General features: G+C 47.8%; 1 protein-coding gene across 1 annotated transcript in view; it reads right to left on the bottom strand.

Moving 5' to 3' along the window:
* The window catches only part of TAMM41 (TAM41, mitochondrial translocator assembly and maintenance protein, homolog (S. cerevisiae)), a 33,203-nt gene that overhangs the window by 4,596 nt on the left and 12,419 nt on the right, over positions 1–16,188 (bottom strand). Inside the window, exons 5-7 of the mRNA XM_004692371.2 lie at positions 7,678–7,823; positions 4,718–4,883; positions 3,636–3,698 (exon numbers count right to left, since the gene is read on the bottom strand). Of these exons, the coding sequence (XP_004692428.1) occupies positions 3,636–3,698; positions 4,718–4,883; positions 7,678–7,823 (375 nt within the window). The remainder of the gene's footprint in view (positions 1–3,635; positions 3,699–4,717; positions 4,884–7,677; positions 7,824–16,188) is intronic.

Raw genomic sequence — 16,188 nt, 5'->3', positions numbered from 1 at the left:
TGTCTCCTTGCCGTGCCCCTCAACAGTGCATTTCAGTAGATCTGCCTGTTTTGCTCCCCATTCTGTCTCTGGTGAATCCTCTCACCCCATCACCCTGGCCTGTACCCCAGTTCTTGTACACATACATAAGCCTTAAAAAAACAACAACAAAACTTTAAGGTTCAAATAAGCACATCACCAGAAAAAGGTGTAATGTTATCAAAGTGTTCATCTTTAAATATGTAGGTGCCAAAAAATGGAATAAAGTTTTGGTGCTAAGAAGCCAGAGGTGAGGCTAATCAAGTCAGTCTGTCGTGTTCTAGGAAAGGCTGGTAAAAATCAGTGAGGCCAGAATCCTTTTTTTTTTTTTTTTTTTTAAAGATTTATTTATTTGTGCATACAGAACTGGGGTACAGGCCAGAGGCTCAGGGGCGGCGAGAGGCTTCACCAGAGACAGAGTGGGGAGCAGAACAGGCAGATCGACGAAGTACACTGCTGAGGGGAGCAGCAGGCGGGTCAGGAGAGGTCTGCCGCGCCATGTGGCCACCTCCGGGGCAGCCGGGAATCGAACTCATGAGGAAGTGGCCCTACATTCTCAGTGCTGTGCTTTAACGCGCTGCGCCACCAGGGAGGGCCACGGCCAGAATCCTTTTTAGGGGCAAGACTAAACCTGTCTCCTTGAGCCTTTTGAAGCTCAAGAAGTAAACAGACCTCTGGCCCGGAATTATTTTTGATTGACCAGAAAAGCCAGGTGGGGAAAATGTGACAAGGTTGAAAAATCAAATGTGTCCTCTTCCCACGGGCATGGCCCCACTGTCCACAGCTTTCTGCGCTGGAAACCTAAGAGTTACTCTGACCCTCTTTTGCTTTGCATAACCCCCACTCACAGCCTGGGTGCAGGCCTCTGAGGGAGGGTTTGCACCTCGGCCCTGCCATGTGCCGCGAGGACCAGCCCAGGGCCAGCGCTCCGCACCTGGCGCTCTGGCCTCTCTAGCCGGCTCCCTCTCCCTTCTGTCCTCCTGCAACCCTGCAGCCTGCCTGCGAGTCCACTTTGAATTCCTTTCATGAAGCTAAGGACCTTGGGCAAGCTGAATGGGAAGTTGTGTCCTCTTGCCTGGGCAATGACCACCGGGAAGCCAGAGAGGAAGGAAGGGAACACTGGGCCACTTCTGCACCGTCAGCACAGGTCGCAGACACTCCTCAGGACGTCTGCCACCAGTGCGCATCTCGACGAGGGATGGGTGAGCAGCAGCGCCCTGCCGGCACCCCAAGGATACCGGGGCTGCGGGCTGAGGGGGTGCTACCCACCACCCTCTGCTGGCAAGGGGAACGAAGGCGAAAGGTCATTTCAGGTTAAAGGTCACAAGAGCAGATCATGAAAAATTTTTAAAAATCTTCCATTAAAGAAAAATTCAAACTCATACAAGAATAGCGCAGCACGTCCCCATGAACCTTCACCCACAGGGCCTGGCAGTGCCCCACTTCTTACTCCCCCACCATGTTTATTGTGAAGTACAAACCAACAATTCCAGGAATACCTACAGCACAGGAAGCAAAACAACGAAACCCGCACATCCAGCCGCAGCTGAGGGTGGCGGCGAGGGAGCTGACTCCACGGGCAGCAGAGATCCGGCCTAGACTCAGCCGGCCAAGGGGCCCCTCCTTGCAGCCCAGGCCAGCGGCAAAACAGACTCTGCATCTGTCTCCAGTGGAAATGCAAGGCCAGCAGCCCAAGGGGGACGAAGGCCTTCAGCTGAGCGGACACGGCGCCGTGTGTGACCGATTCTCTGGTGACTTTGGCTCCTCAGATTCATGAGAGCAGCCCAGTGTCTGCGGGCCACACCTTCAGCTATGTGTTGAGGCCTCAGGTGGGCTGCTGAGATGTGCCGTGCCAGTTCCCTGTAATCTCAGCAGGACCAGAGCCAGGCTGGAAGAGCACCGCCCTTTTCGGGTACCTCTGTGCCATTCATCCCCTACAGTGCAAGTCTCTATCACGCTACCTCCCCTTCCAGATTCTGAACTCCTTAATGGCAGGGCAATATCCTCACTGGCCACGTACAGGCTGAACTAGAACAGGCGGTCATCTGAGGATGCCACATGCTGGGTAACAGTGGGAGAAACAAGCGAGAACTCTGCTTGTGGGACCATAAACCGATGAAAGTGCTTTGGAGAGTAATTTGGCAATACAGTACATAAAGATGTGTTCAAATGCTTATTAAGTCCATAAAACAAGAACAGGATGTTTTAAAAGAAAGCAAAGTGAAAGGACAAAGAGATCCAAAGGAGGAGACAAAGGAAAAAATTGGAAGGAAAAGAAAATCAAAGAACCACTCTTGGGGATCCAGACATCTAAAATCTGGACGAGGCCAGTGAGAGAAATATAAACAGAAGGGAGGAAAGTTTAAGTGTCTTATACCCTTACTGCCTGAGCTTCTGGACTGCCAGGGTGATGCCCAGAACAGACAAGGATGGACCACATCACCGAGAGGCCTCAGAGAGCTGGGGGAAGTGAAGGCACGAGAGAACATACACCAGGAGTACGGCTCGGCGTGGCTTCGGGCTTAGCCACCCTGGCCGTGAGAAGACGACCTCAGCAATGCTATCAAAATCTCAGGAGGAATTATTTCCCATCTGTGTCAGCCTTAGGCTGCACTATGTGTGCGGGAAGACTAAAGGCGCTGTCAGGGCCCTCTCTGGTGGGACGACATGTTAAAGCGCAGCACTGCAAGCTGGCCAGAGCCACTTCAATGTGAGTTCCTTCCCTGACCCTGGAGCTGACCCACAGGACAGGCAGACCTCTCCTGTCGTCTGTGGCTCCCCTCAGCAGTGTACCTCATCCATCTGCCTGTTCTGCTCCCTGCTCTGTCTCTGGTGAATCCTCTCACTGCCCCTGCACCTCTGGCCTGTACCCCAGTTCTGTATGCATAATTAAATACATCTTAAAAAAACAAAAAAAAAAGAGACATTTTCAGCCACACCTGGTCTAAAAATTTGCTACCATGCTTCCCTTCTAGGAAACTACTGGAAACTAGCACATGTACTGTGAGAGTAAGAGGCACACAGCCCTGGAGACGGAGTTCCCTCCAGCCCCACCCCCGAGGTGACAGGTCCTGACAACCTCTGGAAAAATGAGGTTTTGGCAGGTGACAGGAGGAACATTATGAACAGTCAACTCTGAAGACTGACTTGACAAAGCCACAAGCTGCACAGGAGGGGCCCGGGGCCTGGAGGAGTGTGGCTACCTTGGAGCCAGCTGATGGTGGCTACACCTGCAGAGAAGCAGTGCAGGGAGCTTCGTTAGAGAACTGGAGCTGAAAACAAAACAGCCTGGAAGAGCTGGCGGCTCTGACTTGGGGGGACGAGGAGGGAAAGGGCGAGGTCCTGCTGTTTTTACAATGATAAGCATTTCTAACTCCAGAAATATAAACATCAGGGGGGAAAGTGTGCACGGGGGGAAGCCTGGAGAGGCAGACGCCTTCCCACAGCACCTGACTTTCTTAGGGGCTGGATTCTAGGGCATGTGCTGAGGCACGTTACTGCACGCCAGCTCACGGCTGCCCAAGTCCACACGTCACAAGGACCTGAAGGACAGAGTTCGACGGGTGTGGAGGACACTTGGTCCCACAGCACCGAGCAGGGTTCTCTGAAGCGCTTACCAGCTGTGAAAATGCCTTTGGTGCCCTGTCTCACACTTGATGGTCTCACGATCGCTGTAAGTCCTGTGAAGAGAATGACCAGGATGTTAGTCACCTGAACACTTTCAATACCTAAAATGAAGATGCTTTCTAGTTACTAAATAAAACCAGCAAGTCTAACTCTGTCCTGATGTCACAGTGATAGTGAAAAAAATGTGTCATGATCCTGGGCCAGGAGACGAACTGTTGCGGTGTGAGTGACCAGCTGGGAAAGCACTCTAGGCCTGCACCTCACTTTAAAATAGGCTGGGCTAGGAGGTGACCCTCATGATCATGTTACGACTTCCAATGGGCTTATAGCATGTGTAAAAAGAGAAGAGTTTGCCCGCAAGGAGGATTTCTCAGTGAAGAGCCAGGTCAGCACCTCACGCCCTCAGAAAGGCAGCAATGTTCGCACAGGGACCAGGACCCTGGGGCAGCTTCCTGGGCCGGCCGGCCTAGTGGCAACGTGGAGTTGTGGTAGCAGCTGACCCCACCAGAGACCCAGCTGCCTGGGCCCTGGAGCAGCAGGTGCAGACACAGCACAGGTCTGGACCCTCAGGTAGGTGGTGGCTTTCAGTTTCACGACGTTGTCTTTACTGACTGAGCTTATCAATCACCTTTACCACCTCAATGGAAATGCTCCCTGATGGTCTGATTTTCTGGTAAATGTTAGGGAGACCTAGAAATGAACTGTGGGCGGGGGCCCCTGTCAGAGGGGAACATGAGGTGGGGCCGATAAGGGCGGTGCTGCTGGTGTTACTTCAGAATGGCTGTCTCTTGAGGTTAAAACGCCTCCAAAGGCCACCTGCCTTTCCTGCTTTGGCCACCGTGAAGAACAGACATTTCTTTGAAATAACTTGCAGAGGGTACGCTCCTGGGACCAAGAGAAACACTGCTTCCCCCTTGAGAGTAGTTCATGCCCAGGAATCTGAAAACAACAGTGCTTCTCACCCCTGCACTGCAAACAAGCGCACTCTTAGCTGTGGAGATGCCCAGAGTGGTAGCATCTTCTCTCCTCTCACTGGGCAAGAGGAACAAAGACATCCAGGTCATCAACTCACCTAGCCGCACCACCTCTCCACATTCGGGATCGTGAGCGACTTGGAACAGAGTTTCCTCCACATCTCTGTTTTTTCCAGGGGAGTACATAATATGATTGATTTCCTGCTGTAAGGTTCTGGGCAATGCCATCAGCTGAGTGAACTGTCCTTCTGGGCTTTTATCTATCTACGGGGAGAAGAAAACATCATTGGAAACGTGTGCAGAGAGGGCCCTGCACTTTGCAAACTGCCTGCGCTGTGACCCAGCCCCAGAGCAGGCGCAGAGCCACGGCGGCGGCTCCCTGCACTGAAAGCGGAAGGACTCGGGACTCAAAGGCCCTGAAGAAAAGCCAACTTGCTTCTGGTAACATTCCCTTTCTCCGCAAGAACAAAATAGATGCCCCTTTCCAGGGTCAACTCCTGACTGTTTTGAAATTTGTCTCTTCAATGCAGCCGCCCTGAATGTTCGCAGAAACCGCAGCCAGCGCTGTGCTCAGCCCGGCCCCGGGAGGAGGGCGGAGGGCGGCTCTACCTGTCCTCTAGCCCTTGCACACCATGCCGCGGTCTGTCAGCTGAAGGAGGAGGCTGATGATAAATTCTAACGTATCCATCCCCGAGCACACAGTAGGTACGCAAAAGGTAAAAAAATAGCTGCATCAGTAAAACTCAGTTACTGTTATTTCTTAAGTAGGTGTAAACTACATCAGTGGTTTGTTTCCAACTCATCCTAAAATACATCAAGTTGAAAGACAAGTGCAGGTATAACACATACTTGAAAGAATGTAGCGGACCTGGAAACCTCTGAATCCAAAGGTAACCGTGGGGGGAGCTTGCTTCCCTACCTCCCAGAAATACACTGCCTGCCAGGCCGAAACCAGTCACACTGCCTTAACAGCTCTTTGCACTATTTCACGAGTAAGATCTGTCTTGATTCTTCTAACAAATGTTTACATGCCACTTCAACTAGAAGCAACAAAAAAAAAGTTACATGTGGGTATATTAATTTTTAGAGTCATATTTTCCACATAGGACCAGCATTCTTAAAAACAGAATCTACTCATTCTACCATTTCTTTTCATTCAATGATTTTTTGAGTATTACCAATGCCTGGACCTCCCAGCTATATGTATATATAACATTTCTGCAAAGAAAATGTTATCATTTAGTGGCTCCAATAATAATGAAGAAGGGTTTTCTTTACCTTAGGATCTCACATTTGTCATTAAAATGGCTCTAAATTCACAGGATCTGATTCCACTATACAGGTAGGTAAATGATAAATGGGATGACGGACTAGGTAAATGACAAAAAAAGGAGTATTTCTGTAAGCTATGGCAGAAATAACATCTACGGACTCCTACTTTGAGGCTAAGAATTCAAACTGCTGACGGGAGTCTTACATGTCTGTAAAGTTTTACCTGTGAAAGAAACTTCTAGGGATCTGAGAAATGTCAAACATGACTTGAGTAATACAAGGTATTAGAAAACAGTACAACAGTACTTGCCTCTGCTTTCTCCTGAGGGAGACGCACTGAATTTTTACTTTGAAAGCATTTAAAGATAAATCGTCAAATTCTGTCTGATTATCACTACTCTTTAGTTCTCATTAAAACACAAAAGTAAAAGCATTTAAATTGTGAGAGTTAAACTACATTTTGAAAGTAGATACAGAAAGCCCACATGTTCTATGACTCCATTTCATGAGGTGTCCCAGAATAGCACGAGGACTGGGGGATGGGAAGCTCGGCCCTGACAGTGGGCACAGGGCTCACAAGCTTTTCATTTGGTGTGGTGGAAGTGATCTAAAATTAGATTGTGGTGACGGGTGCTTAACTTCATGAATACACAAAAATCCACAAAATTTCATGGTCTAGGAATTATACCTCAAAAAAGCAGATATGGTTCTATGACAGTGGATGCTGTGTTGTACTAGGCAGATTCTGGCTTCAGGGCTAAGATCCTCTTTCCACTGGCTGTTGGGAAGATGATGTTCAAGGTAACACAAGAAACCAGTGACAAAGGAGATGCCTTGACAGATGGGAACCTGGTGCCAAGATACTTCAGTTATTTTTAAAAATACCTTGAAAGAAATAGTTCAAAAGAAATATGTTCCAAGGCATAAAAAAATATAACAAGTGGGGAAAAAATAAGCCACAGAATGGTAACCACAGCGTGACCTTATTTATGCAAAGAAAAAAAAAAACTAAATGAAAAAGATCCAACTTATGTGTGCATATGTGCACAAATAAAAATACAAAACGCACACACAATGACCTGGATGAACACAAGCCAAGGTGTTGAGAAGGTCACTCCTGGGGAGGCCAGGGGGTTGGGGTGGCCCCTGAAAGTGCTCTGAGAGCTCCCTTTCACTCATTTTTGACTGGTAATCAACATTCATAGTGAGTCTCAAAGGGCAAAAAAGACTCCATGGCCAAGAGCCCCCTGCACGGCAGCCCCTTCATGCTGGCCCGTGTCACTGTGAGCATTATCCCAAACACCCGGAGAATCTATGGTGACATGTAAAGCTTACTTTCTATAATAGTTTCCTAGTCACAGTGCCTTACTTTTGTCCTCAAGGAAGCCCTGGCCTTGTAAACAAGAAACCAGTACGCCTCATTGTACTGGGCTTGGGGAGACGGCATTAGCTTTGTTCTGTTTGTACAGGCTGATGGCATGTGGTGGCCATGGGCCCACCAAGTCCTCTGGCACCATCTTCTTCCCACCAGCACGTGCTCACTGTGTCTCTGCACTACCTTTAACCCCAGGATGCACGCCTTTTTTAGTTCCTAGACAGGATGCATTGCGTACCCCACGGACTATAGAAGAGTGGAAACACAATTCCTGCATAAAGTTGGTGGGGCTCCCTGCAGGGCCACAGGGACCTAGGGGTGCAGGCCAGGAGCTAGCCAGCACCCCACAGGTGTGCCTGCCAGTCATGTCCACACGCAGCTCACCGCCAGTCATGTCCACACGCAGCTCACCTCCAGTCTGCCTTGCTGGGCTTTATACACCACCTGGGGGTTCTCGTGCAGGATGTCGCTGTAGAGCTCACGGAAGTGAGCGATGTTGGGCTTCACAATGTTTGACACTTTGGTCCTGTCCTCTCCAACCACCATTCGAAAGTCGCCTGGTTAAAACAAATGGAGTAACAAAGACACTGTTGGGAACCCACATTCTCAACTATGATCGTCTGCTCCACATCTGTCCTGTGCTCGTTCAACCTGGCAAAACCCTTTGTTCAAAACATCTGGTTTCTCTCCTCAAGAAACTGGGAACACGTTCCCCTGGGGAACGCGGGGAGAAGGCACACCAGGCTACAGTAACCAAGAGGCTGGTGCATGAGGGTCTCCCAGGGAAGTGTGGGGAGCAGTGTGGCTGAGCTTTGCTGGACAGACAGCTGTCTGAGGAGGAGAGGCAGCAGGGGAGGCAGAGAACCCAGCTGTTGAGGAGTTCCCTGGAACGACGTCACAATACAACCTGGCATCTGAACTTGAATGGGAGGGGGGCACTATGACTAATTAACCAGCATAAATTGGCTTATAAGAAGTATAAACTGCGTAAAAGCAGGTCACGTGGTTACCCAGCAGTTTGTTTTCACTGGAGGGGGGATTTGGAGGGGGGAAGCAATCATGGAAATTATTTGCCACCTGAATATCCCTATAGCAAACCACTGGCTTGTTTGGGAAGAAAAGACACCCAATAGCAGGTATTCCAGTGAGGACTAAAACATGCTGGGTTTGTAAGTTTCAAAGGATCAATTTGCTGCAATTTGGTAAAAAGCTGTCAGGGTGGCAAGCTTTAGAAGTAAGCACTGGGCACTCCCCATTTTGTGAGCCGAGGTCTGAGGTTCAGGGCAGTGAGTAAGCCCTGGTCATTACAAGCTGCACAAATATGGAGGAACTCTGCTTGTCACTATCTCACAGGGGAAGTGTTAAACTTGGGATGCCCACAGTGAGGGTGTAGAGAAGTGGGTCCTTTCACATGACATGATCAAGAGCTAAGATCTCCTGGGAAACAGTGAAGGAGGGAACCTTTCTCTGAACAGCAGGCCCAAGGAAGCAAGCCTGAGCAGAGGGAAGAGCCGGACCCTGAGCACTGGCCAGGGTCAGGCCGAGGGGCTCACTGTGTGTCCCTGCAGCTGATCACAAGGCTACCCTCCGGTCCCTACTCAGCATCAAGGCAGCAAAGGCACAGAGAGGACTGAGGCTTTCCCAGGAAGTACAGGAACGTGCCAGAGCTGTAGACTCTGTAGAGTTTACAGAAGCGCTTAGTCCTTAAGTCCTTCTGGATTCTTCTGATGCCCAGCAACAGAGGACTGAACTGGCAGTATACCAGGCCCAACAGTGGCAGGCCCACTACCAGCAATCACAGTGACCTAACACAGCCAGATGGAAAATAAGGATGTAATGACGTTCAGTTACGAAAGGTACAAGAAAAAAACTTTGGAAAAAGAAAGAAAAAAAATAGCAAAGACAAGGGAATATGTACAAGGGAATAAATAAAAATGGTTATTTTTGCTCTAGTAAAAGTTACATATTTATTGTGTTTTGTGTATGTGTGTGGCTGTGCGTTACCAGTTTAGTCCTGGCAACGCCTCATAAAGGTTAGTTCCTCCCAACTTTACAGATGAGGGGAGGGAGGTGCATCGATAACTTAACCACAGTCCAGTCACCCCTCAGTATCAGGGTAAGTGACATTTTCACTGATCACTTTTACCTAATTCTGTGATTTTTCTGCACTCCCCTCACTTCTGTCAAGTTGGCACATTATTTCTAATATTTTAAAGTACACTGCACAGACCCGGCAAGTGGGCAAGTGTGCGTGGAGGGGCAGCTGGCTGCGTTTTCAGTTGTGTAAATCCACTTGCTTCCATCTATAGTCTACACATGGATTTTAGTAAGGACAAAATGTTCTCAAAATCTGAATCAACATGGCTAGCTCGAGGAGAAAGAATAGCTAGCTAGTATCACTGCTGGATTGTAGATATGTATGTCCTTTCTTCTCTTTCTGTGCATCCAAGAGACAAAAGTTCTGATATTTTAGGTAGTAACTTTTTAACCAAGTGACTGTCCATTTTACCGAAGTACAGATGCAAATTAATCCAAATCCTCCTCTAAAGAACAAGTGCACGTGTGACTAAAGGACCTGGTGTCACCAGCGCTCACAGGGACCAAGGCGAGGGCTTATGCAGCCCTGTGCCCCATTCCTCGTGCCCTGTTGGGCACATTAACGAGTGGCTGCTGCACCCAATTTCCCCCGCTGCTGGACAGAACTAGCTCAGCCACAGGGCAGCAAGCAGGCAGGCGCATTATCTGTTTCTTTAGCACAAAATGAACAAAATCATGGGCACAGTGTGAACCAGTACCTGATCATAAGAATCAATTTTCCTTACCTCTCAAGATGTGTTTGCGACAAAACACAGGGATTGAGAAAAATTGACTGCTGACTTTTATTTTGTGTCTCGATGGGTGGTTTTAACTCTTAGCTGCTCAAGCCAGAGAACCGCTGGATACTACATTAAATAACTGAGAACCAGAATGGTAATTTCCCTTTGCCTCTGACATGAGACAAACTCACTCAGAGACTTAGAAACCATCTGGAGCTGGCCTGCTGTGAGATTCTGGGATGCCACCAGCTTTCAGGGACCTGATTATAAATGTAGGCGTTTCAGGGGCTGCATATACAGGGGGGAGGCCCTGTCTTTTAAGTTTACTAATGTCCCATGGGGCCTGGAGTCAAGTTACTTAACCTTTCTGAGTCCCTTTCCTCTGTGAAATGGCTATTAACGTGCTGGCCTCACAAGGTTGCTTCTAGATTGAAAGCAAAGATGCTTTGTAAATGGTACAGCAGATACTATGGTGTCATGCTGTTTCTATGAAACAGGCAAAGGACAGACAGGAGAAGAAGCCCTGAGTTTTTACAGAGGAAGAATGTTAAACTTGTTACCATCTAACTGCAATGTTGCTATTATTTTAGTTCAACAAATATTTGGATGGACAGCAAAGGAAACTTCCATCAATGAAATGGAAGGCAACCCACAGAACCTGAGAATGTATTTAAAAAACATGTATCTGATAAGGGGTTGATATGGACAGAATACAATATGAAGAACTCATACAACTCAGTATTTAAAAAAAAAAAGGTTTAAAATGGGCAGAGCAGCTAACCAGGTACTTACCGAAGAGACAGCCAGATAGCCAACATGCCCATGAGAAAGTGATGACTACCTCTAATAATGAGGGAAATCAAAATCAAAACAAGGATTCACCACTCACTTGCTGGGATGGCTACTACCACAAAAACAGGTGACTCCAAGTGGCCAAGAAAACCCTTGTATTATGTGGGTGGGCTTGTAAATTGCTACAGACAACAGAGAAGAGCACAGAGGGTCTCAGTTAAACCAGAACTATTGGGACCTCCCTGGTAGTGCAGTAGGTTGGAGCATTGACTGCAAAATTAAGCCAAGCCATGGCTGCTTCAGTAGTCCGATCCCTGCGCTGGAGGTGACCACATGGCGCGCAGACCTCTCCTGACACTCCTGCTGCTCCCCTCAGCAGTGGACTTTGTTGATCTGCCTGATCTGCTCCCTGCTCTGTTTCTGGTGAACCCTCTTGCTGTCCCTGTATCCCATTTCTGTACGCATAAATAAATAACATCTTAAAAAAATATCATTCTAAAAAAAAAAATCAGGAGCATTTGTCTCATTAAAAAAAAAAAAAGAAAGAAAGAAAGAAAACCCAAAACCAGAACTATCACAGAATCCAGTAATTCCACTTCTGGGTATTTATACACAGGAAACTAAATCACTATCTTGAAAAGATTTCTGCATTCCATATTCATCACACTGTTACTCCAAGAGTCGTGACAACACTAAATGCCCATACAAAGAAGGATAAAGAACACATGGTGTTAATGTGTGTGTGATCCCTGAGTGTTACGGAGCCACAGGAAGACGGAAATCATGCTACGGCGAGAGCACGACTGCGGCCCGAGGGCTGAGCGGAGCGGTCAGACCAAGCGTTTGACCGCTCAGTGCGGCGTCCCCTGACCACCGGGCCACGGAGACCCACAGGCCTTCTCAAACATCTATTCAAGTCCTCTGTCCACTTGTATCTGGGTCTCTGTCTCACTGCACACTGAGAACTCTTCATATATTCTAGACACACGTGCTTTACTGGATACATAATTTGTAAACATTTTCCCATGTGATGGTGTTTTCACAAATTTTCATACAGTCCCATTAATCTATTTTTTCTTTAGTTGCTTGTGCTTTGATGTCTAAGAAACCAGGGATTAACCCTAAGTCACTTTTTGAAGAGATTTTTAGTTTTAGATCTTATATCCATCCATAAGTCATGCTGAGTTAATTTTGTGTATGGTGTTTGAGTTAGGAGTCTACTTTAACTTTTTGCATGACTAAGGCAGTATTTCTAGGGGATCATCTAATGTACCTCAAAATACACCTTCAAAAATATCTCCACGGTTGTAGAAAAGTGACGATATTACACAAACGTGGAAGAGCATAGATAATAATACAGGCATGTGCATGGCAGGCATGATAAATCTGAACCACTGTTTTTTCCTCCACACTTTAGAGCACACAGGGCTGGGTGAAGGGAGTGCAGGGAGACATCGATTTACATACGAGCTCAGGAAGGAGCCCCTATCATCATCATGCTTACAGTCTTCATTATTTACTCATACCTTGACCACACCAGGCGTTAATTATAAGCACTGGGGTGCAGTGAGCAAAACAAGACACATATCCCTGCCCTCACCTTCTGGGGTGTAACAAGGATAAACCCACAAAAATACTACAGTTATTTCAGAGGGTGGAAGTGGAAAACACAAGCAGAGAAAGACAAGGGGGGTGGGGGGGAGGGTCCCAGCTGAGAACCAGGAACCACACCTGCTGTGACAGACCCTCTGTACAGCAGAGGAGCTGAGAGCCAGGTTCCTAGAAGCAGATCTCAGCGCTGAGCTTACAGCCAGGACAAGCCACTTAGCTTCTCTGGACTTCAGAGTCCTCAAATGTAAATAAAAGCAGTAACAGTTTACAAGTTGCAGGGATGAAATGGGTTCATACATGTAGGCCACTTAGCCCTGCAGCTGACAGTAACAATCCTAGATGCCGGGAGCTACTGCTTAGTACTGTCTCTCCAGGAGCATTTCATGCTCAGAGATCACGAGCGACTGCAGAGCACTAGGTGTTCCAGCGGAGGCTGTGGCGAAAGCTGGAGCTGGGCGGGCAGACGTGAGTGGTGCTCCTACGACAGCGAGCCCCCAGACGCAGGTGCCCAGGGGCTCTGCCTGCAGGGCTCAGGGGTCTGGTCCCTCGGTCGCAGGTTGGAGAGAGCGCTGGCAGCTCTCAACCCAGGGCAAAAGTTTCCTCCCAGCTCTTACCAGAATCCAGAAGTAGGGCGTTTGCTCATTTTGCTGGCACCCATTTCTAATTTTTTTCTCTAGGAATCACTCAACTGGCAACTTCCTCACTACTTTGTCTCATTCCTAGAAGAAGCTGGTTTGTGTGCAGACAATCTGGCATTGAAAGAAACCCATTCTCTCTCCTGAGAGCCTGAAGGTGTTTTCATTTCTTAAGGACAGATTATTTTTCTGAGTGCCAGCTCTAAAGAGTTAAGATACTGGGGGCCTTTATACATATTAACTTATTGGAAACCTCTTTTTGAGACAGTAATTTCTACTTTGCAATTATGAAAAATGGGGCTCAAGAAGGTTCAGATAAGCATTCAGACAGCAGGCACGCTTGCCTTGCCACTCTGTTGTCTGTTACATCAAGCTGCTGTGTTAATAAAAGGAGAAACGTGCCTGATATAGTAATGGCTGACATTATTGATCATTTACTACATGCCAGGCATAGTGCTTCCTGTTTTTCACATACTCAATTTAATCCAAAAGCCCTCCTTTAGAGATGAAGCAACAGTCACAAGAAGGTAAGGAACTTGCCCAAAGACAGAAAGTTCCTGGAAAGGGAGCCAGGATTCGAACCCAGGCAGTCTGTAGCCAAAGTCCCAGATTTTAAGCATTTTCCTAGTGCTCTTTCAGTGAATCCTTTTTTTAAAAAAGGTTTTTTTAGAAACCTTTTTTAACTACACACAGGATATTTAAGGAGTGAAGGGCTTACTGCCGCTTACTGGCATAACTGCTCAAGTGCTGGCTGCTCCAGCGCAGTCGGCGGGGCGCACTCCACAGAGCACCGAGCGCCAGAGCCGAGCTCTCCTCGGCTCTCCCTGGGTCCTCAGCGGTGGTGCTCAGTTGAGATGCCACTACACCTAGAGAAGCCTTCCTTGGGGACACTTTCTGCCCTATTTCAGAGCTACCACGTACAAGCTTTCTTGCGGCATGAACAGAGTCCGGTCTGATACATGCTTCCATTTTCTTTTGGTTTTTACATTTGTATTGGGGTCCCTTTTTTATTGACAGGGCAGGGGTCTCTTCCCTATCAATGTCAGCATTCTGTTTCTTCAGTTACTTCAGTGCCCTGGGGCCCTGGGAGTGGACTGGGCATGTCCCCACCAGCCTGGGAGGCACAGGGTAGTGGCAGGGCGTGCCCTAGATGATGATGATGGCATACTTGGTGCAGAGGCTATGGGGAGGGCAGAGCTGCAGCACTGAGGCCCCACCGATGGTGAAGGACGTCTCCTTGGCCCAGGTATTCCTGATGGCCAGGCTCGTGGCCATCTCAGTCTCTGAGGCAATGACCATACACACCTCCTTTACAGCCTTTGTCTCCAGGCTTAGGAGACTTTGGTAGTGATGTCGTGAATAGAGAACACTTTCCTCTGTTTTCAGTCTCTCTCCCTCCTGCACAATTCTTGCAAAATAACTTTCCACAGCCACCTCCGGCCATCTCAGTACCGAGGGCTCCTTGCTGTGGACAGGTCATCAGCTATAATGTTTTCTGAATTTGCATCACTGCCCCACCTAATCTGGGTCTAACCTCTTCTCCAAAACACCAGAGGTGGTGAAGTTTCAAGTATGGATGAAAATTTTAGCTCCCTCAGCTACTGACCTATCAGGCCAGTGATCAGACACAGGGCCTGTTTTACTACCTATAAAATGAGCGACAACAACACCCCTATCAAAGGGTCGTCATGAGGATAAAAGTAGTTATCCCCTCAGAAGCAGTGAGAACTGCTGCCAGCGTGTAGCGATAGAGGCGATTTGCGCTGCCACGAGCCAGGACGAGGCCCCTCCACCCCCACTTCTTCCCCAGGCCAGTCCTCCGCTCCACATCCCCTGTTGTTTTTCAAGTCCACCCTGACTCATGATGACTGCATGTTTGTTAACGTGAAGTTCCTCAGAGTAGAAGTTTTATCTCCAATTCTTTATAAGGTGTGGGATGCTTGATAAATACACAGGATCGTTACCCCAAATTAGTCATTTTAATAGTCTGTCCTTACATAAGAAAGTTCAAGGTGACCCTTTAAAATTCACTTGGTTTTGCTTCTCTGTTTACTTAAATGCTGACTTCTAAGCATAAATGAAGGATTAGGACGCTTTCTCCTCCCCAATTCTGCAGGCTCTCATCTTCCACCTACTCCTTTCTCACCGTCATTTACAACAACATTGCCGTAAATACTGACCCCAGGGCAGTCAAAGTCATCCTCAAATACTATATAAAACTCGGGGGTTATTATTACCACGGTATTACTGACAGATCTTGTCTCTGCCAGCAATTACTGGCAGGAACTTGTCCAATAACACAGACAATTTTCATCATCCCCCCCCCCCCCAGTCCCTTTCCAGGTAGAAATGATAGAACTTTACAGGTCAGGAGGCAATGTATTCCCTTTCAACCATAAACAGTGGAATGTAAATGTCAAAACTGTAAACAAAAATGAGAATGGTGGGTAAGCTGAAGTCTGGAACAGTCTGAGGGTTTGGGTGGCTACAGCAAACAGACAGAACCCTGTTGACTCCAGGACACTCAGTTCTCAGAAGCTGGGGAAAGCAGGAAGAGAAACTCTCCTTGCAACACACAGCCTGGGCGGGCCCAGTGCTGGGAGAGACCTCCTAGTAGGACCCACCCTTCCTTTCTTCTAGATTCTAGTCCAGTTCCATCGCATTACAGACTAAGTAACGATTAATTACCCATGTCTTGGCTCAGGAACAATCCTCACAGATAATGTCACTTCAGAGGGAAAACATTACCAGTTCTAGACAACTGGCACATAGCTGACTTTCTGCAAATGTGTTTTTCATGAGCTCGGGATAGCACAGAGCTGGAATCAGTTTCCTCTGCACAGGACAGGCCAAGTACTGTGTCCTAAGTAATTTGCAGTGAGAAGTCAACCTTGCTGAGATGAGTAATACAGAATACTTGTCCAAATTCTCTGATCCAAATCTGGATTAAGCAATAAATAATAAAATGGCAAAAAAACAAGAGGTGACTAGATGAGAAATGGAAAAGACTGGAGAAAGAGAGCAGAGCCAGACACACGAGGCCCAGACCCCGGCTCTGAAGCAGCAGC

Source organism: Condylura cristata, unplaced genomic scaffold (genome assembly GCF_000260355.1).
Source record: "Condylura cristata isolate star-nosed mole 26May11 unplaced genomic scaffold, ConCri1.0 scaffold00033, whole genome shotgun sequence".
NCBI lineage: Eukaryota > Metazoa > Chordata > Mammalia > Eulipotyphla > Talpidae > Condylura > Condylura cristata.
This window is presented reverse-complemented; position numbering and strand designations above follow the sequence as displayed.